This window comes from Pygocentrus nattereri, chromosome 11, assembly GCF_015220715.1.
Source record: "Pygocentrus nattereri isolate fPygNat1 chromosome 11, fPygNat1.pri, whole genome shotgun sequence".
Taxonomy (NCBI): Eukaryota; Metazoa; Chordata; class Actinopteri; order Characiformes; family Serrasalmidae; genus Pygocentrus; species Pygocentrus nattereri.
This window is the reverse complement of record NC_051221.1, coordinates 28099908-28127821: the sequence shown is the minus strand read 5'-3', so window position 1 is coordinate 28127821 and position 27914 is coordinate 28099908. Positions and strand designations below refer to the sequence as shown.

The window sequence follows — 27914 nt, the reverse complement described above, 5'->3', positions numbered from 1 at the left end:
ATTTTCTCTAACAGGAAGCGGCCCTGAATGCAGCGATTATTTCACTGAAGTAACAGCACTTTTTCCTAAGTATAATTTAAGGCTGTTAAACTACTGACCTCTGATGGAAACTATCAGAAGAGAAAGTCTCCCTCCCAGCTGAGCCCTAAAGACAATGAGATCACTTTCACAATGCTGGCCTTCTCTCTCACACACCTACAAACACACATACACACACACACACACACACACACACACACACACACACACACACACACACACACACACACTCACACACACACAGCTGGCTATGCTTCATGAACTTGATGAACCCTTTACAGTGCTCTGCGCACTTACAGTTAGAACAGATGTTTGCAAAAAAATGTTGATGTGTCACCACCTCTCGCCAGGTTATATAAGGTTATATATACCTTCTCTTTACCTCTCTAAGCAGAATGGAACTTTGAACATGGATAAAACATGTCTGCACTCACTTACCTCACTGCCTTTTGCATCTGCCCTCCATTTCTGGTTGGGTTCCATTGTGTAGGCTTTATTCCATCCTTTAGGAATGTTTTTATCAGCAAAGTACAGAGCTTTCTTCAATCAAACCCTCCTGAAACCCCAACCCTGTACTGCACACTCTGGAATTTATTAGTATACGCTACACCAAAGCAAGCTGAGATGTTTAGCAGAGGCAGCTAAGTTCAGTAATTCTCTGGAAACTGTTAATATCACAATAATATTTGGCATCACATTAACAACTGACTTGTCCATGCTCTAGTCATAACTGCATTATTTGGTAGCAACTGTTGCCAGCAGCCTCTTACCTACAATTCTACAATTAAGATAGAAACTAGCAGCAATCAGAGTGGATGGGTTTGTTTACAGCAGCCTCACAAACATGAGTATAAAATCTCAGTGACAATATGAATTTTTTCATTTAATAAATTTTTCAGTAAGCCGCATTATTCTTGTAATACTTTTGTATGGAGGGGAGGACCACAGGGCTTAGCACCCCTCTGGGACAGTGCTTTATACTGTGAAGTCCACAGTTGTTGAAATGTAAGGTACTTTCTGATTGTGCACTACAGGAGCATTTCCATGAACCGCATTTAACAAGCTTTTATTCATCAGGTCGAATACCAGTACACTGTGACAAAAATGAGCCTTGTGGAACAAGATGTAGGTAAAAAAAATAGTTTTTACTAACTTCAGTTAGTAGCAAGTAAACAGTCTTGCTTGTTTGCTGACCAGCACATACACCAATTTGTTCTGTGTAGATCTGTTTTTGTTGTACACCATAAAAAATGAGAAGTCAGATCAACTTCAAATTAAAATGACAACTTTTTTCAGTTGTGTCAACTTGAAAGTACTTGAGTCCCACCTTCTTAGTTTAGTTAAAGGTTCTCTTAATACATTAATTATTATTTAATATTATTTTTTGGTGCTTATCTCAGTTAGGTTAAAATTACTATTTAAAGATGAGCTTATTCAAAAAAACAATGAATGTGATTGCCTCCTCATAAGCTAAAATTGCGTACATTTTACTCAGTTTCCCCATATTCCTAAATGCCTAAATATGGTCATTGCTAATTTCCACCCACAGGTTAGGGCTTCCTCTCACACAGTGTTCCCTGCCTGAGAAGGTGTGGGCTGAATGTCTCGCTCTTTTGAACTTACAGAGGACTCGGATTTGAATTCATGGATTTGAATTCACTGATCCACTCATACCAGCACAACACACACTAACACACCACCTCCTCATCAGTGTTACTGCAGTGCTGAGAATGATCCACCAACCAAATAGTACCTGCTTTGTGAGGGTCCCTGAAGGTCCTGAGCAGTAAAGAACAGGGTAAAACGGGGCTAACAAAGTATGTAGAGAAACAGATGGACTACAGTCTGTAATTATAGAACTACAAAGTGCACCTATATAGTAAGGCAGGTGGAGGTAAGGAGGTGGTCATAATGTTATGTCTGACCAGTGTATATGTCAATGTTGAAAAAAATTACAAAGAAATTTGCCATGATGATAATGATTATATAACCATATATATAATATACATATAACCATGATTATATGACCAAAAAGTACACCAATCTATCCTAACAGAGTGACTTTTCATACAGAAATTTTAGCAAAAAAAATTCACAGTTTCACTTTAGGTTGAAAAGCATTTTCTGGTAACATTATGTAAGGCGTTTTCAACGGAACAGTTGCTACAATAGAACACTTGTGGGCGGAGCATGGATAAGTCAGTTCTTTAGAGAACATGCACAGGATGGTTCATGGAGTAAAATAGATACTCCAGCTCTCACAACCTATAATGTCTGTGAGTTGACCATCCATTTCTGACCCAGTTCTTGCGACCACCCATTTGTGATCTAGTTGTAGTGATTACAAGGGACACATTCAAACACTAATACACTCATAATCACACACAACAGACACTATGCAATTGGTTCTTACAGCAGGTACATAGTAAACTGTAAAATACTGCCCTCTGCAGTACGCACACTGCAGCAGTTTGTGGAAGTGGAGCAAAGAGGTAGAGAGAACATAGTTAACTACACCTGCTGTACATGCAGATAGAAAAAGAGCCATTTAATGTACAAGTTCAACAATGTCCAACGGTATGAGCCTATAGACAAATCTCATTTTAACAACTTGAATCTTTCTGCACAGTTAATAGATGACAATGTTTGCACTAATTTGACAGCATGCAGAAGTATTCAACCCCCTTAAAAGTCATCAGATTGATCTGTATTACAAATGACACGCAGATTGTTCCAGAGTATTTTTATTCAAAGCCAATGTTCTCTTAAAGTAAAATTTCAAATCAAAATTCATTATTTGTTAGCAGATCTTTAAATAAAACAAAATAAAAAACATGCATAAGTATTCAGTGCCTTCAGATTAGTACTTGGTAGAACCACCTTTTGCTGTAATAACATCTTTAATTCTGAGTTTCTACCAGGTGTGCACAGTGGGAGAGTTTTTCACTTCTTTACTTTTTCTTTTTACTATTTGGTTGGATGGCGCAATTTGACCACAATTTTGGCCATGAAGGTGTCAAGGAAAAATATGGGACCCAAGAAATTCTTGTTACTTTTTATTGTTTTTATGTTTATTTGAATTTCATTTGAATGAATGTGACTTTATTCTAATGTATATTGTGATAAGCTCACTGCAGAGGAAAATTGTTTAAAATTTGCTTAGATGATTAAAACCTTCACACAGTACTGTAAATATAGTTTTGCTGTCCTGCCTAATTATCATCATGTGTATTTCTTGTCTGGAGTATTTGTTGAATATTCTGATCTTGTTTCACATTATTGTGTATCTGCACTTTATGTAGTTCTATGTAATGTGCTGCTGTTATGTGTTTTACTATGGGGCATGAACAACAACATTTCATTCCAATGTACACAAGTTACATACTGAGGAATGACAAAGAACATTTTACTTGACATTAATTAACAACTGTAATATATTACTAAAAATAGCGAATTAACAAGAAAGAGAGAGATAGAGAATCAGCTTTTACACCCAATGCCCAAAAATAACAAAAAAAGCTGATACAGACATACCATATAAAACCATGTACAGAATATGTATTCATATTTTAAAACACATTTGTATTTGTATGTAATGCACATTTTAAAACATAACTTTGTCAAAAGCATATGACCTGCGGAATTCACACCAAAGTGATTAAGGTGCCAAAACGTCTTTTGTTGTTGGCTCCACTTACAGTCTCATGTTGCGGCCAAACAATGATCACCCATAGCCTTAAGCCACATGCAGCCGTGTATCCATGTCCTCACTCACTGTGTGGATCAGGGTCTCTGTTTCTGACACAGGAAGGAAGAGAGGCTCAGGTGGCTCATGTTCACATTAAATATTCTAAAAATATTTCCCTCTTTACTGTTTCCTTTTCTCTACCAATCTTAAAAATCAGAATACATTAAAGGGCATTTTTCTTACCTGCTGTTGCCCTATGTGTAGGGATCTTGTCCGGTTTCTGTTTTCTTTGTACGCATACACAGGCTAAAGAACACAAACACCAGTGACAAACAGCATTTTGCTAAACCCACAGCCTGCATCAAATTAAATCTGTACAGCATCAGATTAGGTTACAGGGCAACTACTGTGCCATTCTAAAATTCCACCAGTCTACCAATAAACTAATACAACATAAACTGTATCATCTCATTTTGTATAAATGCTCGCATTCTTGTTGCTCTACTTTTCCACATGTCAGTTTCACATATATGATTTCATTTTTACCACCAATCATAATCAGTCAATATACAAACACCATGTATCTGCTTGTGACTTAGTAGACGCTCAGTAACAACACAGAAATCTATTTATTGTACCTTTCAATGTCAAATTCCCAACCAAAGCAGCCATTACCAATGCTATCACACAGACAATGAGTGGCGGTGTGTATTTCTGAAGAGTCTCACTGTCACTCCACTGATCAAACTGTTGGTCAGCTGCAGGGAGAAAGACTGTATTGTATCATAATACTGCCATGCTGGTTACCATGCACATATTTCCAAGTTCAGTACAATTTCAGTTCTCAGGTGAAAATTCTATTTGATTTCTGGTATTTGTGTTTATCATTTCTTGATTTAACAGAGGTCTAATTATATACTACACAGATGTGTTCAGCTCAGAAAAATACAAACTTATTCCAGACATAGTAAAGCGGCATGTTCTTTGCCAAATATAGATCATATAGAACAGTATGAGTGAGCTATAAACATTACAGAAACATAAACTCCCTCTTATAAAATCTGTAAAATCTTTTATAGCATGTCTGCATTTTGAACACTGCAAACAGAAACAACAACATCAGTATGTCATAAAAGCACAATTACAATATGTGCAAAATTTATACTAAGCATTAACTTTAACTTTAAACTTTAGGCCAGTCACTCTTTCACAGTTTCGCATTTGATTTACTTGATCAATGAAATGTTGATCACTAATTAAGTAAATAAGAGATGAGAGGCAGCTTTAAATTTCAATAACCCATTCTGAATGCTTGTTTTTTCGATAAAGTATTAAGTCACATGTGTCAGGCTTCAGTCCTCATGGGCCAAAACACTGTCTCATTAAACACACCTGATTCAGCTCATCAGCTAATTAGCAAAGCCTTCATAAACTGATTTCAGAGCATTAGATGAGGGTAAAGACTAATCTCTGCAGCACTTTGGCCTGGAAGGTTCCCAGTTTAACATGCCTGCTATAAGTGGTATAAGCAGTCACTTTTAGGGCCACCAGGGACCACCAGGGACCATACATTCACAAAAGTTTATTTGATATTATTAGACAGAAAGTGCTGTAACAGGAGAGACATTTCTCACATTGTTTCTTTATCACAATTAAGAATTAATTCTTGTTCTATTCCTGCACAAAAAATGTGACTTTAATGGATGGGTTGTGTCTAGGGCCCATCCAAATAGGATGCCACTTAGGGCCCCCAAAAGTTATGTCCTGATTATGAAGTTGTAAAGAATAATAGTGAAGGGTTATGAGAACAGCTGGCATACGTAACGGTGTTAACATCTAATGTAATTGTTAGACTCCTTGTACTCAGCTTGAACTAGAACTGACATAAACCTGAACTGGTACTGATGGTCAGACAGGATCAATTTATAAGCATGTGCACTCAGTATGGCCTACTCACAGCACTGGAGGTTGCATCGCTGTTCCTCTATAGCCAACACTACATCTATTCTCCTCACCTTAAAAAAAAAAAAAAAAAAAGAGCACGCTGCATCAGTTTACTACAACAGACCTGTATTCACATTCACACAGAGAAAATGCCTCTATCAATCATGTACATGCATGTGGAGGATTAGGAAAAGAGCTAAAGACATACTTTCTTCCTTATTTCCTTTCATATGTTTTGAATGCCATACCTGAACACAAATACTTGAGTTGCACATACTCGTCGACAAGTTGAAAACTGCAGGCTTCGTTCTGTCCTTGAAAAAGAAATTGCGGCATATCAAGGCACTTTCAAAAACAAACACCCCCTTCCCACATGCCCCCCCCCCCCCCCCCTCCACCACGCTGTACTAAGGAATCCATGAGGTCTTCATTCCAAGAGACTTTTTGTTTTCTCTTGTCATTACCTGAATTAGGGCATGAATTATGTCTTTTCTGAGTATAATACCGCACTGTTTAAAAGGAGTTCTCCTATGGGACCTCATCCAAACACAACACCTAAAAAGGTATTCAGAATGCCTCATATCAACTATGGTGTTCCTAAAGACATGTAACTGTGAATATAACTGTTCATAATCTCATACCACAGATGCAATTAAAAATTGACTTTCTTCAGCTGGTTTGCAAGTAGTGGAGCTGGATAACTTGCATAGACCCACTGAAAACCTGACTGGAAACCATGACGTTATCTCAACCGAGTGCTGCTGAGCTTTAGAAACCACTTTCAGGTCCCACACTAGACAAATATGGACAGACACCATATAAGTAAAGCAAATTGTTCAGTCAAAAGGTCAATAATTTAACATGAATGCTATTATTTAGTGTAGCAATAAGTGAAATTACCTGGGAAACGTTCAGAACTGAAGGGGCACTCTATCCAAAAGTCTGCCTCAGTGGTGAACTGAAACAGTGCACATTTGCATCATCCAACAAGATAATATGTTGTCCCTGTGATGCAAGCTCATCACAGTCATTTCATATCTATGATGTCATCACATTTAGTTTGCTTTGCATTAAAAAAAAGAACATCATGCAATACAGAAGCAATCTGCAAAAAATACCTTCATGCAAAGCTGTGGATGTGGATCCAGTGTTGAGAATATCACCTGAAGTGAAAACATGCAATATTTACGAAACATGCGATAAGTACCCCCTAGCAACCAACATTTAGAAAGCATATGACTTTCTAAATGTGTTAACTATGCCTTAATTTCCATGTCAGGGCAAAGTAACAACTGATGAAAATTTGCTTTTGGGGCTAACTATGGCTAATTTATGTCTCTGGTTTTACTGCTTATTAAAGACCACTGTCTCAGACAAACAAATTAGTTAAATAAATAGTAAAAAGTTGTAGAATAAGAATGAGCTTACGTTGTTACTTTCAGAAGATAGAGACATGTTTCCAATGTCAAGGCACATCTTTGGTCCAACAGCATGACACAGCGAGACGACTGCCTTGACAGGACACATGGGTTTCCAGGACAGAGCCTGTGTGTATTGGTCATAGGTCACCCCTGACCACAACTCCTGCATGTCTGAAAGAGAGAAAAGGGCATATATATTTCTTACGAATGAAAATAAACAGGATATAATTTTAATATTTAAAAAAAAATTGTATCCAGACAAGTAAAAGGTTGTAAAAACTCCCTTACTACAACCCCAATTCCAATGAAGGGACGTTGTGTAAAACATAAATAAAAACTGAATACGATGATTTGCAAATCCTTTTCAACCTATATTCAATTGAATACACTACAAAGACAAGATATTTAATTTTCAAACCGATAAACTTTATTTTTTTTGCAAATATTCATGCATTTTGAATTTGATGCCTGAAACACGTTCCAAAGAAGTTGGGACAGGAGCAACAAAAGACTGGGAAAGTTGAGGAATGCTAAAAAAAAACCTGTTTGGAACATTCCACAGGTGAACAGGTTAATTGGAAACAGGTGAGTGTCATAATTGGGTATAAAGGGAGCATCCCTGAAAGGCTCAGTCGTTCACAAGCAAGGATGGGGCGAGGTTCACCACTAACAACTGCGTGAGCAAATAGTCCAACAATTTAAGAACAACGCTTCTCAACGTGCAATTGCAAGGAATTTAGGGATTTCATCATCTACAGTCCATAATCAAAAAGATTATTTCAGAGAATCTGGAGAAATCTCAGCAATTAAGTGGCAAGGCAGGAAACCAACATTGAATGCCCGTGACCTTCAATCTCTCTGGCGGCACTGCATTAAAAACAGACATCATTCTGTAACGGATATTACCACATGAGCTCAGGAACACTTCAGAAAACCATTGTCAGTGAACACAGTTCGTCGCTCAGTCTACAAGTGCAAGTTAAAACTCTGCCATGCAAAGCGAAAGCCATATATCAACACCACCCAGAAACGCTGCCGGCTTCTCTGGGCCCGAGCTCATCTGAGATGGACTGACGCAAAGTGGAAAATTTCCTTATTTCCTGTGGTCTGACGAGTCCACATTTCAAAATGTTTTTGGAAATCATGGACATTGTGTTCTCCAGGCCAAAGAGGAAAAGGACTGTCCGGATTGTTTTCAGCGCAAAGTTCAAAAGCCAGCATCTCTGATGGGATGGGGGTGTGTTAGTGCCCATATCATGGGTGACTTGCACATCTGTGAAGGCACCATTAATGCTGAAAGGTACATACAGGTTTTGGAGCAACATATGCTGCCATCCAAGCAACGTCTTTTTCAGGACATCCCTACTTATTTCAGCAAGACAATGCCAAGCCAAATTCTGCACGTGTTACAACAGCATGGCCTGCAGTCCAGACCTGTCTCCCACTGAAAATGTGTGGCGCATTATGAAGCGAAAAATACGACAACAGAGACCCCGGACTGTTGAGCAACTGAAGTTGTACATCAAGCAAGAATGGGAAAGAATTCCACCTACAAAGCTTCAACAATTAGTGTCCTCAGTTCCCAAATGTTTATTGAGTGTTGTTAAAAGGAATGGTGATGTAACGTACTGGTAAACATGCCCCTGTCCCAACTTCTTTGGAACGTGTTGCAGGCATCAAATTCAAAATGAGTGAATATTTGCAAAAAACAATAAAGTTTATCTGTTTGAATATTAAATATCTTTGTAGTGTATTCAATTGAATATAGGTTGAAAAGGATTTGCAAATCATCATATTCTGTTCTTATTTATGTTTTACACAACGTCCCAACTTCATTGGAATTGTGGTTGTACTATTAGTAAGTTCACTTACTATTTTTAAATGGACAAATTTGAGTTCTGCGTGCATTTGTAGATGCAGGCCAGCCCTGTAACAAATCAATGTGATGCAATGTGAACTCAGGAAAAGGATATGCTTGATGTGTTAAGACAAGTCAGGAATGGTACCTCAATGCACAAACAAGGAAGAGCCTTGGAGTACAGAAATGACTCATTTCTGTTCAGATCTTGTCTTTTGATCTACAGGAAACAGAATGACACACACACAAACCCATGCAAAACCACAGGTTTCTAAGTCAATGTGCTTGTAAGAAAGGCTGGCTCACAGCCAGTAAACATCTAAAATTCCTCAAAAGCTTGTGTAAGGTGTGACACAGTTTGTTTAGGGACCATTTCTTTTTTTTAATAATACTGAATTGCTTCCTGGTAAATAGTTTTCAGAAGGTCTCTGTACTACCTTTTCTTATTTAAGGCGAACGCAGGCCTACAAGTTAGTGACACTGACATATTAAATCTGAAAACTAAAAAATACCCACAGTTTTACCATGTGAAATAGTAGTAATGCTGGGCTCAAAGCTTGTGTGCCTCTTATAATACTTAAAAGCTTTGGTTAATATGTGACAAGAAGTCATTTTCTATTTTTAGTAAATGTCTGAATTTTTCCTCAGAGGTTCTATGTGCTATATTTTCTCCTGTCCATTAAAAAAGGAAACCTATATAAGCAATGTTGTACAAGAAATAAGTTTTAAGAGTAAATAACCCTCACCAGTCTATGTGGTCCTGTTCCTATGCAAGTATGGCCTTTGAGACAGAGTCTAAGGTTGTAGTCTATGTCCTTAGGGGCCTCCAACACCATCACTGTAATTTCTCTTCTGGCAGTGTCCACTGTGTACGTCAGCTCTCCAGCTACAATAGCATATATTAAGACATGACATTAGTTGTACTGCACTGTACAAATGTTTTAGTACCTGAGACAGTTAGACTTAAAATCTTTTTATCTAGGCAATAAACACGCTCAGAAAAACAGTAATATTGCAATAAAAACAAATAATATTAAAACAATAACCAGGGGTTTATTTCCAAAACTTTTAATCATAGCAGCCCAGTATTATTTGTATTTATCACCCAGTACCTAGTTTGGCTCAATCAATATGTCATTATGTTAATTCTGGTGCATTGCTAGTGGAGTTAGTGGCTGGGGGCTTTGGGGAGAAATAAGGAAACCAATGCTTGTTCTTCAAATTAGCTTACATCTACAGCTTACATCAGCTACTGTATTTATGTTTATTTCAATTCATTCCTGAGATACATTAAAAATACAAAGCACACTAACTGCCAAAATAAACAGTGTTGAGTAATGTGCTTTTGCATGGTAATGTATCTCTCATTAATGTGCTACTGTACATAAGCACCATGGCTGAAAGGAACTCACTGATGCACTCTGTAACTTTTCGCCTGATGGCTTCATGGGCACAGTCTGACACAAGAAAGAGAATACAACACGTTTAATGGTAAATTTCTGTTTTATATATCTGCAGTGAATATCACATCAGATCATCAGCACAATCCCCCCAAAATTACATCAACCCACATACTTGGAATGGAGTACTTTTTTGTCCAAACATTATTGCAGAAATTTGGGGCAGTTTTCAGAGTTACAAACACATCTTGTTCGGGCCTGACTGAAAAACAGTCATACTGAACCTCAACCTGAAGATACAATACAGAACAGTGTAAATTCAGTTCACTGAGTTTAAAAGATTACCTCTGAACAGTCTATTTTTTATTTGAATTTTGAGAAATACATAACATAGACCATAAATTAGGAAAGCTTAAAGCAACTAAGATGAGTCAAGTCATTTTCTGTTGTCAAAATCATTTTCTGTAGCAGCAGCTGAATTACATAAAGGACCCTGAAAAAACAACTGACAAAATAAAAGCAATTTCTGTTGATCTATTCATTGTAAAATGTTCACAAACAGTAAAGGACAGCTGCTTTGTTCAAATGAAGTATAAAAAACCTGAACTAAATGGAAATATTTTTGGTCATTTTTATTAGTTGAGCAAACTATTTTTACATTAATGCTGGTGCATTTAATGTTCAGATAAAAGAAAATCTGTACCTTTTTCTCAGCGACATGTTTTCTGGCCTTGTGAGAAAAGGTTACAATCTGGCAGCGTTCCACCATCCCAGCAGAGTGCACACACATTACAACTCCATGCACATCATCTGAACATCATAAAGTTACATTTACTTAAAAAAACACACATATGTTTTCAAACATCAGGAAGAATAAATGTCCACCTCTTATGGTTGTATATAAGAGCATGGGTCTTAAACTGGGTTCCTCCCAGGCCACAGCTCTGCAGAGCTTAGCATCTCTCCTTTTCTAACACTGAATTCACAAACTTATTGTTAATTAGCAGATAAGTTGAACTGGTTGTGTTTAATGTGGGAAGATGTTAAACTCTGCAGTGTTTCATGTGATGTAAAACTATATTTTGCTTTTAATGACGACCAGTATTGACTGGAAATAGAAAGCTGTAGTAGATCTGCTTCCTCTTTGATCTTTGAAATGTTACCTCTTAGTCAGAAGCTGCTGGAAGATTCCCTTAGCAACTAAATTTACACGCCAGAAAGTAAACTAAATATTAACTTATGCCCTATCACTGGTGACAAGAACTATCAATGCAGGTTCTCTATACAAACCTAGAAACTGTCGGGACTCAGAGAGCTCTGTCCTCAGCCCCAAGTCCCAGACGAAAGTTAGTTCAAAAGTCTTACTCAACAATGCTCAAAATAATGATCAAATGTCTGAATATTTTACAGTTCTTGCCAAGTTTTTTTTTTTTTTTGCTTCTACAAAAAAAACATCCTCACAGTTGCTATCTTGCTCAAATTATTTAACTTGTGAATAGTTTTGTTGTCACATTGAATGTGACAGTCAAATGAATTCCCTTTCTGTTATTCAATCAGATTATCCAGTGATGGCTCACTCAATATTGTGTGTTGGCCACATGAACACACACAAAAAAGCTAACTTTTATTTTGAAGACTGACCATTTTGCTATACAAATTCTGCCCTCCATAGTATTGAGAAATTGTTTTAATTGAAAAGAAAAGGTTTCATACATAGAGGTGTAAATGTAAAATTATCAATGTGCATCCTAAAAAATACTAACAATAGCCCTCAGCACTCCGTCTTTGAAGACGTATGAGAAGCCACTGTGACAAAATGTGTACCCAGATGAAGGCCTGCATAGGCCACAATGAGCCAGAACTTTCTTTTCAGTTTGCTATGTGTTAATAAAGGCTTTTTATACCTCCTCAAAAGGAAAGAAACGTTTTTGTTCTGGGAGTTATTGTTTATATTTTGGGGGATGAACACAGATGCTTTACCTTTGCAATCCCTAAACTTATTCTTTGAATCTGCATCATCCAGGCCCAAGGAACCCCATGCAGCACTTCTTATTTGCTTCTTCATTTTTCACGTTTTATGTGCTTTCATCTTTTTTTATTCACTGTAATTTACTGTTAGAGTTTATATTTATTTTTACAGCATTTATTCTTGTATGTCCTTTCAACTACAGATATCGCTGTATACTTGATACTATATACTTAAATGTGTACAAATGAGTGCAGCTCATTACAGTACAAATAATGTTTCAAACATACCATAAAGTGTCATCATTATGACAATGTTGAGGTTGAGTGAACATTTGTCTTCTTCACATCTCATAACAACGGACAGCTTGACATCATGAATGGTAGTGCCATTGTTCAGGTCTTGCTGTTTCTTGCAGTGAGACAGTGACACTGGAGACAGAAACAGAATATTGCACAAGTTGTATTAAAGGGCCTATATTATGGACAAGTAATTTAACTCTTTTTTTTTTAATGGCACAGTTGGTAAACCTTACTAAACATTCTAAATACACCATTCACTCCCCATTCCATTTATATATAAACTAAGCTGCAAAAAGGGCCCACTTAAATTCATTACATTTTTATGGTCACAAAACTAATGCATTCACATGTTTCCCCCAATTCAGCCTATAGAAAATTAGCTCTGCTTATTAATGCTTATGGTATTATGGACTGTTTTAGCCTGGACTGCTACATTTTTTAATGAGGTACAATACAGGGTATCAGGGACAGAGCTTATTTACATTTATTAGTCTTACGCTGGCTTTACATGATAAAACGTTCTATTTAACTTATGAATAGTTTTGTTTGGCATGTTAGACAACACTGAAGGTGAATTGCCTTTCTGTTCCAAGTCAATCACTTTTGGCAAATTATTTAGTGACGGCTCACTCAATATTCTTCTAATACCAAGTTGGCCACACAAGCACACATGCAAAAGCAACTTTTTATTTTGAAGATTGGGCTTTTGGCTATACAAATTCTCCACTCTAAAGTTGCCTCCAATATAATTTCACTGCAACCAGACAGTTACAATACAAATCAATAACAAGGTTACATGCTTCACTTGGCATTACTCCGCTAAGCTCCTCTGCCAAATTAGCAGCGTGTATTTTTCATTCACCATAGTGTTCTCACTAAAGTCATCTGCAAGGTATAATTTACATGTTTTATTATTTTCTGGCATTTTTATCATCTTCATATACATCTTCCAGTTTTTTTGGCATTTCTTTATTCTAAATATATCTGTCATTTATTCATCTATTTTACCATATATTTGTTTTTATCTGTTGCGCGCATGTTAAGTCTTTAAAAATTAAAAACCTCATCGTGTTCCAAAAGCACAAATAGCAGGTCTCAGTCTCCCTTCCCATATCATTTTCATCCTTTGGATCTAAAAAATTGCGCTCTGTGCAAAATTAGGTCCCTTCAAAAGATAAGAGAGTAAAAAGTTACAGAAATTAAGATAAAAGCAGGTTAAAAAGAGTAATTGGTGGCACAAGCAGCCATTTAAACAGCTATTAGCGTTAGCTGGCTAATTAACACAGCTAGTTACAGAAACGTTAGCTTTGAGAAACTCCTGTTTGTTGTCATGGCTCTGGACAAAATAGAAAACACCAACCTTGAGTCAGTCAGGAGGGGGATTCCCCCCTCCAACTACCCAATAAACCTGTTCTGTATTATTTTTTTTTATCACTGATCCAATGAAATTAATAGCTTGAAAGTATTTTGTTCAATGTGATCACATGATGTTTTCTCTGCGTTTTCATTGGCTGTTCCATTAAAGTTGTTTCACAAAGTTAAGAAGATTGCAACTGTGAGTTTTAAATGCAATTTAGTTCATTGTAGTTTTCAAGCCACTAAAACTGCATGTACGTTTTACCATATAGAGCCAGCCTTTAAAAGCACAGTAATAAAAACAGTCTGTTTCATTCTATGGGATAAAGAGACATTAGACAATGCTCAGGTATAATTAAATTAACATTATTTTCGGTACATTAATTAAGTGAAAGAGAACTGCATTAATATATTGGTTACTGTGTGTGTAGTCTGTGGTGTGGGAAAAGGGGATGTCTGAGTGGGATACATGTATCTTCCAAAAAAAAAATGTAAAACACAATTGATAGTGTAAGACTCATCTACTCACAGTGATGCCTGGATTTACAGTGTTGCCCCTGTTAGAAGAATGAAAAGGAGATTTAATATTGAAAGCTACAAATACTAGCAGAGTTTTGGCCACATAGAGCATTTCACTGAAGCAACACGTAGTCCAGAGTGTTGAAAATTAATTTGTCAGAAGGAAATGTAATCTGGGCTAGGATAATGACAGGGGTTTCCCACATTTGACTAAGTGGAGACTGTAGTTCCTGGTTGTGCAAAACAGAAAATAACTTTAAACTACTATTGTTTTAAACTGACTATTGTTATGCTTTCGGTCTGGATACTTTAAAGTTAACTCTGTCTTCACCTCAACTGTTTACAGTTTGAAATCCAACCATGCACTACTAATGACTTCAACTAAAATAAACAAGATTCTAAATAAACAAGTGTTCTGCAATGAACAAGATTCATTGCAGAACACTCTGGCATGTGATCAAGATATATATTTCAATTCACTTTTGATTATGGGACAGGCTCAGACTTCGCACTGACCCTAAATAACAATGACAGTACTCACTAGTTTAAAAAAGTGAATGAAGCTTGAAATCTTCAGCCTAATTTACTGCCCACACAGGTAGTGATATAAACATACCTTAGAACAGTGAACTCCACACTGCTGGATCTGTTTGACTGTGCTGTTTAGGGCCTCAACCTGGAGGATGTTAAGAAGCAAGAACATTATTATTTTCATCTTCAGTCCTGTCTCCATGTGCAGCCTCGTACAGAGCACTGCTGCTTGCTGCTCAGCTGAGCAGACCTCTGATGACGAAGACAGCACTCTCAGGGAAAACTGTCACATTAACCCCATTGCAACCTGATGACATGTCTATACCACAAATTAGACCATTCTTCCTTATCTCAGCCTCCAGATAGCAGTGCCCTCTAGCGTGCTTCCTTATGCACGTCCCAGAATACCAAAACAGTAGTCTTTTACTTGCAAATGTGGTGGGAAATATCAGAAATGGGCTGTAACTACTTACATTTACTCAGTTGCATGTAATCAAGTACGCTTTTGATGGATTTGAAATTTTCTGAGTATTTTTAAATCATAATACTTCTACTTGAGTATATTTTAAGGACTGTACCAGTCTTTGATATTTAGTTACTTAGTCATTGTTGGCATGTTTATTTCTTTACAATGTGCTTGTGGCTCAGTGCCTAAGTAGTTTTTGGGACTAGTCTACTTACTTCCGGTGATTATACATACTACCTATGAATGGTGTTGTTCCAAAATACATTATAGACCTCTTTTAAGAATTTTATTTCATGATAACAGTTGTGGGGTGTGAGCTTTACACATACAAGAAATGTCAATGCTATATTATGATTAATACCACCTTTATTAGAGAAATAAAAATGTTTTCCATTTCATAAATCAGCTGTTATTCTTTTCAAAAATGTGTTGTATGCTAAATTGTTTCACATAATTATACAGCATTTTGGGTCATTCTTTGTTTGGATGGTCCCCTATAGATGCCCTACAGATAATCAAATTATTAACAAACGTTAGAAACCACATTATTGTTAGGGTTAAGGTTAGGAGTAGATGTAGGTTTAGCCTTAAGGTTAGGGTTAGGAGTAGCAATAGATTTAATAAACTCTTTCACACTGAACTTGTAGTTCAGTTGCATTTAACAGATGTGTAGTTGAATGTTACTTGTAAACAGACCGAGCACTTACAAAGCATCTACAGCGGATCCTCCAAATAATACTCAACTTAAAGCTCGGTTGCATTTAACAGATATTTAGTTGAGTGTTACTTAAAGATATACTGAGCATTTACTAAGCATCTACAGTGGACCATCCGAATAAAGTGTTACCGCTTTTGAAATGAAACTTTTTATATACAGATCTATGATCATTTTTACAAAATTCTCTCATAGCAAGACCAAAAATGAAAGCCATCCAGATCTCTATATCTACACCAGAAATCAGGAAATAACGAGGGAAAGTCCCCTCCAAAAGAATTGTGATAACAGAAAACACTTTGTGTGTCCATTCATAAATTGCTTAATACAAATGATAATCATATCCGGACCTGCAACCACAAAATTGTGGCTTGAATATATTCAAAGGGTGACAAATGCTGATTTGCAAACTGGGCAGGCAGCGAGCTTTACCTAAGAAAAAGAGGGAGCGCATTCGGGCCTGCATGTTATCCACCTGCTTTGAATCAGTGGACAAGCTGGGGCAACATACATTACACAGTTTAAACTTGACACCACCGTTTCATTCCCAATTGATACAGCGAAGTCGTTTTGGTGTTTTTTTTCTCTCTCTAAAAACTACTAAACTTCTAATGACTTACTTTTAATTAAAGTACTTCGCCTAAGATGATCACTCAGAAGTAGACCGTCGTACTAAAACTTCTAAACTGCCCCACAGGAGGAAATACACACCAGAACACCACACAGTGTGAGTGATTGCTCTTTCAGGACAGACTTGTTACAGGACTGAATCACATTCATTCTTTCTTCCTCTTTGATATCAGATCCAGCCAGGTCTGCTGATACCCGGTACGAAATCCGTGTCATCTCGAGTGCAGCTACAGTAACCTACGTTATTTAAGTAGACCTCGATAAAGGGAGAGGGGCAGTCTGGCTGTCAGTGGTCTCACAGTTTACAGGGCTCAACTGTACTCAGTACCATCCGACCATCCAACAGAAGAAGTCTGCGCTTATTCCTGCCACCCCCTCTCCCTCTCTCCACCCCATCTTTTGTTACCCAGTCCCGGCCGGCGCTGTAAAAACATACAGGCACTGAACTGCGCGGTCGCAGTCGTTAGCCAGCCAGCTAGGTTAGCAGCTGCCCCCTCCCCCCGCGGCCTGGCTGGAGATGAGTGGAAGATGTCGGTTTCGGGGCTGAAGGCCGAATTAAAGTTCTTGGAGTCAATTTTTGACCCAAACCACGAACGTTTCCGAATTATCGACTGGAAACCAGATGAACTTAGCTGCCAATTCAATGTGACTGGGGAAAAGCTACTGATCATTCACTGCAACATTACGGTAAGGAGAGACGTAGGAAGACGTAACATTAGCTTAGCTAAGCTAGCTGTTCGGCAACCAAGCAGCAGTTGGCTAGCTAGCATGCTAAAACAAACGTCTACATAATAATGTCACATACACACGCTGCTTCTTGTTGTTTTGATAACAAGTCTGTAGGTTAGTCCAAATGAAAAAGATATCACTAGCCTGACAAATGCATTCATGTTATCCTCAAAACTGGCGTACTAGTCATAGCCATTGCTCTAATTTAGCTAAGTTAAACAAGTTCTCACAAGTAGCTAGCCGAGTTACATTGAAGCTCAGTTGATCGCCAATGGTTAGCTAGCTTAGTTTGTTGGCTAACTTTCATACCTTCGCTCCTAAAGTGTGCAAAGTCACAGTCTTTCCCCTGAATGCGCTGTGTCGCTTCATTTGTTATGATTATTCATGTAGTACTAACACAACAGCACAGCTTTAACGTAGGTTTTGGCTGTAGCAAACAACACTAACTTGTCGCAGCCAAACGGTATGAGTGAGCGCTGTACCTGGCCAGCTGGTGGTCAGCTAGCTAAGGCTAATGGAGGACGTGTAGCAGGCTGACCGGCGTCTGGTAGTCTTTGGTAGTTAATGTGGTTAATCTGTGCTGGAATGTGACACGTTAGCGAGCCAGCAAACCACGTTGATCGAGCTTGGTAGCTAGCTAACCTAGCTGATTAACGCCTGTTTTTCAGTCTACGTTTTTATTATTTTTTTAAAACGAGGAATTAACTGTAATGAAGCAGTACACAACCTGTCTAACCTAGCTACACACTCATACAGGATAACTGTAATTGTATATTTGAGCTAGAATGCTCTGATTTTAAGAGTCCTTATTTAAAGTGTACAACCAGTAACTAGCTAACAAAACCAAAATCAGGAGAGATTGGTTTCACTGTGGCCTGTCAGCCTGTAACTGTGCTAGCGTTAGCTAAGTTCTGCCCGCTAGCTAGTCAAGCTAACGTTAATTATGTAATGTTCGTTAACACCAGTGACGTAAAGTTGTTACATTTGGTACGTGATATAGTGACAGACAATTTCTTGCAGTGCTCTTGGTCTGGTTGTTAGTAGAGCAAAACCCACGAACTGCTCAATCGCGGAGTTGTTACTCTGTTAGCTAGCTAGCCGGGTTTGCGCATCCGTCTACTGTTGGTGAGCGTAACGCACAGTTTGTATGAAGTTACACTTGCTAACTAACTTGCAGCCTAAAGAAACACTAGAGAAAGGTGTCTAGCTTTTAAACATGTTTAACATTATATGTGTAACATCAGTGATTCGTGATTAACTAATGATGGTAGAATCTACATGGACAGTTTTTGATCTATTAAACGTAGCCCGATTGTTTAGAAGTGCACCATAACTATTGATTTGTGGACCGTTGTGTTGACTTATCTGTGGATGTTTCTCAACATGATCGTCCTACTTATGGTTTGCAGTTCGCAGTGAAGTGGGAAAACAATGTAGGGAGGGGGAGCAGGGGTTTGGTGGGTGTTCACTTAGCAGGAATAGCATACACGTCATTACCTCTCTGGTCTGTGCTATACAGCCTGCTCTGAAATGCAGCTTACCTGGCTTCAACTCTGCTTCTTTGAGTTTAAGCACTGCAGAGGGCACAGCCTGTTCTACTTCAGCCCCTTTTTGTTCTAATTTTCCACAACTCGTCTTGTTTCTAGGAGTCTTATCCTTCAACTCCACCTATATGGTTTGTAGAATCAGATGATCCAAGTCTGACTGAAGTTTTAGAGCGGCTGGAGGATGTCCGCAAAGGCAGTACACTGGTAAGTAAGCATTTGAGACATATTTCCTTCTCCTTTCAGGGTTGTCATATGTCCGCCCACGCTGTGATCTCATGGGCTCATCTTTCTTGATCTGCTCTTAATTGTGTCTGTGATAGTTGTAAGCTGACAGTAGAAACATTAAGTATTTGAAGGATTAGTAGTAGAAACGGCATATTTGTTTTTCTCCCTCAGCTCCTCCAGCAGCTAAAAAGGTTAATCTGCGATCTGTGTCGACTCTATAACTTGCCCCAGCACCCTGATGTGGAGATGCTGGACCAGCCTCTTCCTGCTGGACCCATCACTCACGACAGAAAGGTTGGCCAGATAAACCTAGGCACTAATTTACTCTTTTTTTTTTTTTTTTTTCTTTTCTTTAACTATGTGTTAGGATCTGCAAAGCCACACTTTTTATTGCATTCTCTTTTTTGCTGTTGTTCCTAGCATGTAACGACAGATGAAGTAACATCTGAAGAAGAGGAAGAAGAAGAAATGGCAGAGGTTTTTGGTTTTTTTTTTTTTTTAATTAAGTATTTTACATTTCTGACCAAACCACTTGTCCTTTTGTATTTGGTTTTGTGAATAATGTTCATTACTGTATTTGTAGAACTTTTCTTGGTCTCTGTGTTAGCAGGACATTGAAGATCTAGACCACTATGAGATGAAAGAGGAGGAACCTGTAGATGGAAAGAAGTCAGAGGATGATGGGATAGAGAAGGAAAACCTTGCCATCTTAGAGAAAATTCGCAAGAACCAGAGGCAGGACCACTTGAATGTAAGTGTGAGTTTGGTAAGGTAATTTTTGTATTACTATGGGATCTTTTTTGTTTGTTTGTCCCTTGCCCTCTAAACCAAACATGTATGTATGTGGTTATTTATTTGAGTGTACTTATAGCATACATTTGATTCTGGTTCAGTATGAACCCACACAAATACCTATGCTAATGCAGAACCACTTTAGTCAGCAGAAATATTTATAAAAAAAATAATGTTAAGCAGTTGTACAGGACATACATATTTATGATGGTGCTTGATTTTGATGTAGAAGGTATACTGCTGCATGAAATGTGTATCAGTTGGGTCACTGAATTGTTCTGCTGAAATCAAAATGTTTGTTTTTGAAGTATTTTTCTCAAAGGTCTGTGTTTCTTGTTCTTTAGGGTGCAGTCTCAGGCTCTGTTCAAGCCTCAGACCGTCTCATGAAGGAACTCAGGGAGATCTATAGGTCACAGAGTTATAAGACAGGTCAGTGTGCATGTACTTTTGATGTCTGTGTGAATTATTTGAAGTCCAGTCTTATCTGCAACGGGCTGTTGTGGCTGCAAGTTTTCATTCCAAAGATGCAGGAGACCAACTGTTTAAAGAAGTAGAAAGTGTGCTCCTGCATGTGTGGAATGAAAGTGTGCAGTCACTCTGGCCCCACACAGATAACATTGTACACTACTACACACTGCTGCTCTATGGCTATGCAACATAACTATCAAATTGGGTGTGGTTTCCTTTTCTGGCCATGTGTTTTGATATTGCTCAAGGAAAACACTAGTAGTCTCATTATCAAATGGTCTTGGAAGTCTTGGTAAATTATGTTGTGATAAAAAACAAAAACTGTTGTGCCTCCACAGAAGATATGAGGGAATTGTTGGCAGAGCATATGATATGATTTTTGTCTGCTTTTTTGTGTTCACATATGTTTTATAAGAGGCTCCTAATGTGTTAAATGTTTGGGTGGGAGGTTGATTTTTAGATTTTTGAATATTTACAGTTTACTTTGTGCAGAATGGAAACTGATGAAGCACTTCATGGATCTAGTTTCTAGCTCACTCACTTCATTTTCTAGCACTTGCATAGTTTTTAGTGCTTCACAAGAATACTTTGCCTCAGTGACACTGTTTTTGTTTTACTTCTTTATAGGTATCTATTCAGTGGAGCTAGTAAATGACAGTCTATATGAGTGGCATGTGAAGTTGAGGACGTAAGTGCAGTCTTTCTTTGTTCACTTAGTGGTCTGATTTGACAGCTCTTGACAGCTTAAATGCTAAAGGGTTCACTGTTAAAAAATAAAATAATGAATTTTATGTATCTGGTTGTGTTACAGGGTAGATCCAGATAGTCCACTGCATAGTGACTTACAGGTCTTGAAGGAGAAAGAAGGGGTGGACTACATTCTCCTCAATTTCTCATATAAAGTGAGTTGGGTTTTTTTTTTTTTTTTTTTACCTTTCTTCCCTCATCTAAATCATTTTGTCTTTGAAGTTTTCACTTGTGTAAAACAGCTAAGGAATTTGCATCTTCTTTTTTTCCTTGCAGGATAACTTTCCTTTTGATCCTCCCTTTGTACGGGTAGTGTCTCCTGTTCTTTCTGGAGGGTCAGTACATGGATTTGTTTTCTTGCTAATGTGTTTGGAGTATGAATAATTCCTAATTTTGTTGCTCTTATTATTTTGGTCACTTTGCTTTTTTTAATCACTTTTGCCAAAGAACCTTCAAAACATCTTTTCAGGAGAGAAGAAAAAGTGCAAACATTTCACTGTTCTGCTCTAATAATCATAAATCATATATAGCACCTAGAACTGTCTGTCTAAAGTGTATAAAGGGAGCTGATAATGTTCAGTTCATAAAGGGGGGGGGGGGGAATCAGTGATGCCGAAAATGGCAATGCTATGCAACATGGATTTTTTTTTTTAACTGCAGGAATGTGTTTGGTTAAAATGTCCTCTAAGTGGTTTTCAAGTGGCAGATTTTAGGTAACATATTTCGTGGATCACCTTTTTCTCTTTAGTCTTAACTGTGTATGTTTCATCTAGATATGTTCTTGGAGGAGGAGCCCTGTGTATGGAGCTACTAACAAAACAGGTTCGAATTTTACTGCCATTTTGTCTTCAGATCACATCTTCAATTATATAATATACATATAAAAGTCACTAGCCCTTTAGAATAAGACCACCTTTGTAGAGAGTTTGAATTGCTTGAGAGTGCTTTATTAATGGTTATTGCTAAACAGCTCCATGTAAATCAAAAGGGCGGTGGTGATCTGTTTTTTGGCTAATGGTAAACCCACAATCATTTATCCTCTTAAACCTCAGATCACACTAGTTATCTTATTGTCTTCTACATCAGCATTATGGTGGTCAGCTTATTCAGATAATCATATTCATCAGATATAATAGGACATTTGCTCTTTTTTGCTTTTTTTTTATCATGAACTGTTCATTTAATGTAATGTTTTAATAATAATAATAATAATAATAATACCACCCCAATTCCAATGAAGTTGGGACGTTGTGTAAAACATAAATAAAAACAATATGATGATTTGCAAATCCTTTTCAATCTATATTCAATTGAATCCACTACAAAGACAAGATTTTTAATGTTCAAACAGATAAACTTTATTGTTTTTTGCAAATATTCACTCATTTTGAATTTGATGCCTGCAACACGTTACAAAGAAGTTGGGACAGGGGCAACAAAAGACTGGGAAAGTTGAGGAACGCTCAAAAAACACCTGTTTGGAACATTCCACAGCTGAACAGGTTCATTGGAAACAGGTGAGTGTCATGATTGGGTATAAAGGGAGCATCCCTGAAAGGCTCAGCCGTTCACAAGCAAGGATGGGGCGAGGTTCACCACTTTGTGAACAACATTGTTGAGAGAGTGAGAAATCACTGCAAGTAAGCGGCAAGGCAGAAAACCAACATTGAATGCCCGTGACCTTCCATCCCTCAGGTGGCACTGCATTATTCCCGATATTATTCTGTAACAGATTTTACCACATGAGCTCAGGAACACTTCAGAAAACCATTGTCAGTGAACACAGTTCGTCGCTCCATCTACAAGTGCAAGTTAAACCTCTGCCATGCAAAGCGAAAGCCATATATCAACAACACCCAGAAACGCTGCCGGCTTCTCTGGGCCCGAGCTCATCTGAGATGGACTGACGCAAAGTGGAAAAGTGTCCTGTGGTCTGACGAGTCCACATTTCAAATTGTTTTTGGAATTCATGGACGTCGTGTCCTCCAGGCCAAAGAGGAAAAGGACTGTCCGGATTGTTAGCAGCGCAAAGTTCAAAAGCCTGGTATGGGGGTGTGTTAGTGCCCATGGCATGGGTAACTTGCACATCTGTGAAGGCACCATTAATGCTGAAAGGTACATGCAGGTTTTGGAGCAATATATGCTGCCATCCAAGCAACGTCTTTTTCAGAGACATCCCTGCTTATTTCAGTAAGAAAATGCCAAGCCACATTCTGCACGTGTTATAAAAGCGTGGCTTCATAGTAAAACAGTGCAGGTACTAGACTGGCCTGCCTGCAGTCCAGACCTGTCTCCCATTGAAAATGTGTGGCGTATTATGTAGCGCAAAATACAACGGAGACCCTGAACTGCAGAGCAACTGAAGTTGTACATCAAGCAAGATTGGAAAAGGAATTCCACCTACAAAGCTTCAACAATTAGTGTCCTCAGTTCCCAAATGCTTATTGGGTGTTGTTAAAAGGAAAGGTGATGTAACACAGTGGTAAACATGCCCCTGTCCCAACTTCTTTGGAACGTGTTGCAGGCATCAAATTCAAAATGAGTGGATATTTGCAAAAAAATAATAAAGTTTATCCGTTTGAACATTAAATATCTTGTCTTTGTAGTGTATTCAATTGAATATAGGTTGAAGAGGATTTGCAAATCATTGTATTCTGTTTTTATTTGTTTTACACAACTTCACTGGAATTGGGGTTGTAATAATAATAATAGCCATATATATAAGCTACTTTATAGCCATTAAGCCTCTGTAAGGGTAGACTTATTGTAAAGTACAACCTGTAAATCTTAAACACACCATCTTTGATGCACCCTCAGGGCTGGAGCAGTGCCTATTCCATAGAGTCTGTCATCATGCAGATCAATGCCACTCTAGTTAAAGGGAAAGCTAGAGTACAGTTTGGAGCTAATAAGGTTTGTGCAAGTGTTTGTCCTTTCTTGAACCCTTAAATATAACATGATTTCCTGCTTTAACACTTTTTTTTTTTCTTTTATGATAGAACCAGTATAATCTTGCTAGAGCACAACAGTCATACAAGTCTTTGGTCCAGATCCATGAAAAGAATGGTAAAGAACATGTCACACTGTCATAAAGAACTCTTTCATCTATTTGTTTTGGATATGGGTTCACACTCTCCTCATCCCATTTTTAATAGCTGATTTTGTATCCCTGATTTTTGCCCTACAGGCTGGTACACACCCCCCAAAGAAGATGGTTAAGAAGGCGGCCATTTTTCCTGCACACTGGGAATCTGGGATTTCTGATAAACCATTTTGCTTTTTTATTTTTGTAATATTATTCCCCTCAAATCCTTCTCTTCACCTGAAGTGTGAGGTCCCACTGGTCTCTGTGGAAGTGTGTGTGTGTGTGTGTGTGTGTGTGTGTGCGTGCGTGCAGTTGACCTCTGTCTGTTTCTGTCTTTCCCTATTTCTTGCTGTCTCTCTTGTAATCACCCTCTCCTGCTCTCATTTCTTTTCTCCAGTTCACTGCAGGGAAAAAGAGGGATGTATGAGAGACACAGAGCCGTGGTACTAATGAGGGTCTTGAACAGAGTGATTTTAGATGCCACCAGACGCTCAGTCTGGTTTTACTGTCTGGAGCAACAGGTATGGCTCTGTCGGATTAATACCTGAATGGGCATAAAAAGAAGTTTCTGGATTTTTTTTAATCCCATTTTCTGCCTTTAATGGATGTTCTTACGACCATGACTTCAGACTTTTGGCAGAAGTTATTGAAATTCAAACAGGAATGGATGCAATAAGAGACAATATGAAGATGTGCCACTTCTCTTGTATCTGCTGGCACTGATCTCTTCTTTACCTTCTGCATTCTATGTTAACATGTACTGGTACATATAATGCTGATATTGTTAAAGAACCATTATTTGCCAGAGTTTTACGCTCATGCTTCTCAAACAGCCCTAATTCTAATGATTAAAGTGAAGATAAGGGAGAGTGTGTGGTGGTTGTGTCTAGATTCAGTTCACAAACAATAACTGTGGATGAATACCACTGGCTTTCCTGTCTTGCTTTGTAGCCTGTGGTTAATTTGGCCAGTAATGGTCAAATGCAGGCTTTGATTGGAACGGGCTAAAGAAGAGAATGTGTCATTGTTCTGTAGTTGGACAGAGGTCTGCTTGTATACTTGTAAATGGATTTGAGGTGCAAGTCATCTTTATTGTGCCGTTTATGTGAAGTAGGTTTTTATTTTCAGCCTTGGGTTGTGCCACAGTACCCAGTCAGTCCTAGAGTTTTCAGAAGAGGGTTTAAGACCTCTGCGTTTAATTGGATGTTTAGAACTTGTGCAAAATGGACATGGGGCTAGCACCGAAAACTATTTATTCAGGGGTTTTGAACCATGTACTCATGTTTCTGAAGGTGTCAAGCTATTATTATTCTTCCTTTACTCATTTTAATGGTGGACATTCATTTGTATTTCATTTAATATCCGCTGAAACAGATTCACCGATTTTCAGTTATCAGTAAATTAATGATTCCATATTAGTTTTTTTTTGGTTAAGTGAGAGAAAATCACATTCAGCATCCATGAGCTAGCGTAGACACTTAAGGTAAAATGAACCATGACGAGGAGGATTTTTTTTTTTTTTTTTTTTTTTTTACTGCTACTTTAACTTTTTTAATATATTCCAAGAAGCTTCCAAGAAGTCTATTAGACTGACATTGTTACAGTGGGTAAAACTCGTCGTGCTGTGTGCTGCAACTGGGTGAATCAGTGTTTCTTTGCACACCATAATATCCTTGTATTTTCAGTGCTGACTGCAAACAAGCTAGTCTTTTTTGAGGGCATCTCACAATTTGAAGTGGTAACTCAGGACAGAAAACCATTGCATTGCCACATTTTATCCCCATGCATTACCCATCAGCCCACACTAATGAAGAAATATGGCGCTCTCTCTGTCAGTGCTGTGTTTGTTTTTAAATGAAGAGTTTAGCACTCTTCGGTACATTTTCAGGTCCTAGTACAGGTTTGTTTAAATTGGACTGAGATGACGTCAGCAATCAGGTCTTTAGTATGGACATTTGTTCTTCTGTCATCCCCATGAAGTTCAACATGTCTGATGGCTTGGTGATATGTATGTAATACACAGTCTTAAGAAATTGCTCTGGGTGTAAGAAATCTTTCTTGACCGTTTGGCTCTTTTTGCACAGAATTTTAAGAGTGTGCCTCCTAGATCACTGCAAAGGGTGGGGAGTTTTGTCCAGACTCTGAGCCAATCATGATTACCGGAAAGCCATATCCTAACACTGGCTTGCAAGTCACCTAGGTGTAAGTTTCCATATAGAAATGTTAAGCATTGTGTGTTGGATTGCTTTCAAGCGTATGTTGGTTGTGTGCGCTGTAAAGAGGATCTTGTCATTCCTTTCCAGCACTTATCTGACTCATGTTCTCTGAGAGCAGCACAGCTGAGTACTGTTATCTCTGCACATTGATGCTGCTCTATTTTCAGACCTTCTTCCTTTGTTTTTTTTAGTTCATCTGGGAATTCAACACACCTGCACCTCTTAAAGCTAATAAAGCTGGTTTGTTGTCCAACTGGACTGCTGTTGGTAACATATTCTCCATTGTGCTACCATGTATGATTGGACAGCAATGGCTTTTTTTTTTCTTCTTTTTTTCCATTGGAAGACCGACCTCAGATTGACCGATCACGGTGTTCTTTTCTGGTGCCATCTCATGGTGGACTAGTTATCATACGTACTCTAGGCATGCTTTCAGGTTGTTTTCCCATTGCAAGAGAATTTTGACCATGTACAGTAAAATTTGTAAACTTGCATCAAGTTTATGAATAAATGAATTTTACGAGGACTTTTTGTGGTGTTTTGTTTCTTTTGAAGCTTTTAGAATGACCTCTAAAAGATACTTTAACCCATTGAAATTGTGTGTGTGAGGATGCTGGAAAGGTGTCAAGTATGTTTAAACGTTTATAAATGGTTACTAGTGCATCCTGCCTGTATCTCTTGTCTGCCACAAGAGGGCGTTCTACACCAGGCGCTGCTGTTGGGCAGTTTTCCCATTCTTCATTTCTGAGAAGTCTAAATACCACAGTACTCAAGTGGAAAAAAAACATGTCCCTGTATTTCTCATGGTACATATCTCACTGTACATATCTCATTGCATAGCTCATGATACAGGTCTCGCTGTACTGCACATGATGCATCTCTCACTAACACTACATATCTCACTATGTCTCATGGCCCATATTTCACTATACATAGCTCTCTGTATTGCACTACATATCTATCACACTGCATCGATCTCACCATCTCACTGTATATATCTCACACAACATATCTTAGCATCTCACACTGCACACACATCTCTCATGGTATATCTCATATAGTATGAGATACAATATATAATCTCATTGTATCTCCCTATCTCTGTTCATCAGGACATTAAGACTGTTGATTAGTATATTGAAATGAGGTTAAGAGATTTTTTTTTCAGAGGATAAAATCTGAAGCATAGAATCAACATTCACATATAAAATGTTGATTTTGGGAATTAATTTAAAAGAACTATGCGGATTACCTAATTAAACTAACACTG

At 38.0% G+C, this 27914-nt stretch overlaps 2 protein-coding genes across 10 annotated transcripts; one reads left to right on the top strand and one right to left on the bottom strand.

Moving 5' to 3' along the window:
* Nucleotides 1-2767: 2767 nt before the first annotated feature.
* On the bottom strand, nt 2768-18885 carry il17rel (interleukin 17 receptor E-like). 4 transcript variants are annotated; one of them, XM_037542833.1, is made up of 19 exons: nt 18047-18885; nt 15110-15169; nt 14504-14531; nt 12607-12747; nt 11054-11160; nt 10526-10640; nt 10363-10407; nt 9697-9836; nt 9099-9170; nt 8965-9019; nt 7100-7263; nt 6790-6834; nt 6572-6629; nt 6313-6464; nt 5920-5985; nt 5685-5742; nt 4366-4485; nt 3971-4033; nt 2768-3837 (listed from the first exon to the last, which is right to left on the bottom strand). In XM_037542833.1, exons 4-19 carry the CDS (start codon nt 12668-12670, stop codon nt 3776-3778), a joined length of 1386 nt encoding a protein of 461 aa, XP_037398730.1. In that variant the 5' UTR covers nt 12671-12747; nt 14504-14531; nt 15110-15169; nt 18047-18885; the 3' UTR covers nt 2768-3775. The 4 variants fall into 4 exon arrangements, 3 of the variants coding, with proteins under 3 accessions (XP_037398730.1, XP_017569200.1, XP_017569201.1); XM_017713711.2 differs by lacking the exon at nt 18047-18885 and adding an exon at nt 17874-18020; XM_017713712.2 differs by lacking the exons at nt 6790-6834; nt 18047-18885 and adding an exon at nt 17874-18020.
* ube2q2 (ubiquitin-conjugating enzyme E2Q family member 2) lies at nt 17068-27170 on the top strand. Of its 6 annotated transcripts, XR_005130973.1 has the most exons (15): nt 17068-17522; nt 19211-19315; nt 19508-19630; nt 19757-19813; nt 19944-20087; nt 20473-20557; nt 21224-21284; nt 21408-21498; nt 21620-21678; nt 22117-22165; nt 24161-24256; nt 24343-24409; nt 24531-24949; nt 26513-26630; nt 26836-27170. XR_005130973.1 is itself a non-coding variant. In XM_017713715.2 (13 exons), the coding sequence occupies exons 1-13, from the start codon at nt 17364-17366 to the stop codon at nt 24560-24562; spliced, it is 1128 nt and encodes a 375-aa protein (XP_017569204.1). In that variant the 5' UTR covers nt 17068-17363; the 3' UTR covers nt 24563-27170. The 6 variants fall into 6 exon arrangements, 2 of the variants coding, with proteins under 2 accessions (XP_017569204.1, XP_017569205.1); XR_001858570.2 differs by lacking the exon at nt 26513-26630; XR_001858568.2 differs by having other exon boundaries at nt 26513-27170.
* The last annotated feature ends 744 nt before the right edge of the window (nt 27171-27914 follow it).

Bases quoted from the DNA above. Each gene is read 5' to 3' on its own strand.
- il17rel (XM_017713711.2), bottom strand. From the start codon at position 17,933: ATGAAGCGACACAGCGCATTCAGGGGAAAGACTGTGACTTTGCACACT. The intron at 6,835-7,099 runs GTAAGCTCATTC...TTTTCACTTCAG, and splicing joins TATCTTCTGAAAGTAACAAC to GTGATATTCTCAACACTGGA. The intron at 3,838-3,970 runs GTAAGAAAAATG...TTCCTGTGTCAG, and splicing joins TACACATAGGGCAACAGCAG to AAACAGAGACCCTGATCCAC.
- ube2q2 (XM_017713715.2), top strand. From the start codon at position 17,364: ATGTCGGTTTCGGGGCTGAAGGCCGAATTAAAGTTCTTGGAGTCAATT. The intron at 21,285-21,407 runs GTAAGTGCAGTC...GTTGTGTTACAG, and splicing joins TGGCATGTGAAGTTGAGGAC to GGTAGATCCAGATAGTCCAC. The intron at 24,410-24,530 runs GTAAAGAACATG...TTTGCCCTACAG, and splicing joins CCAGATCCATGAAAAGAATG to GCTGGTACACACCCCCCAAA.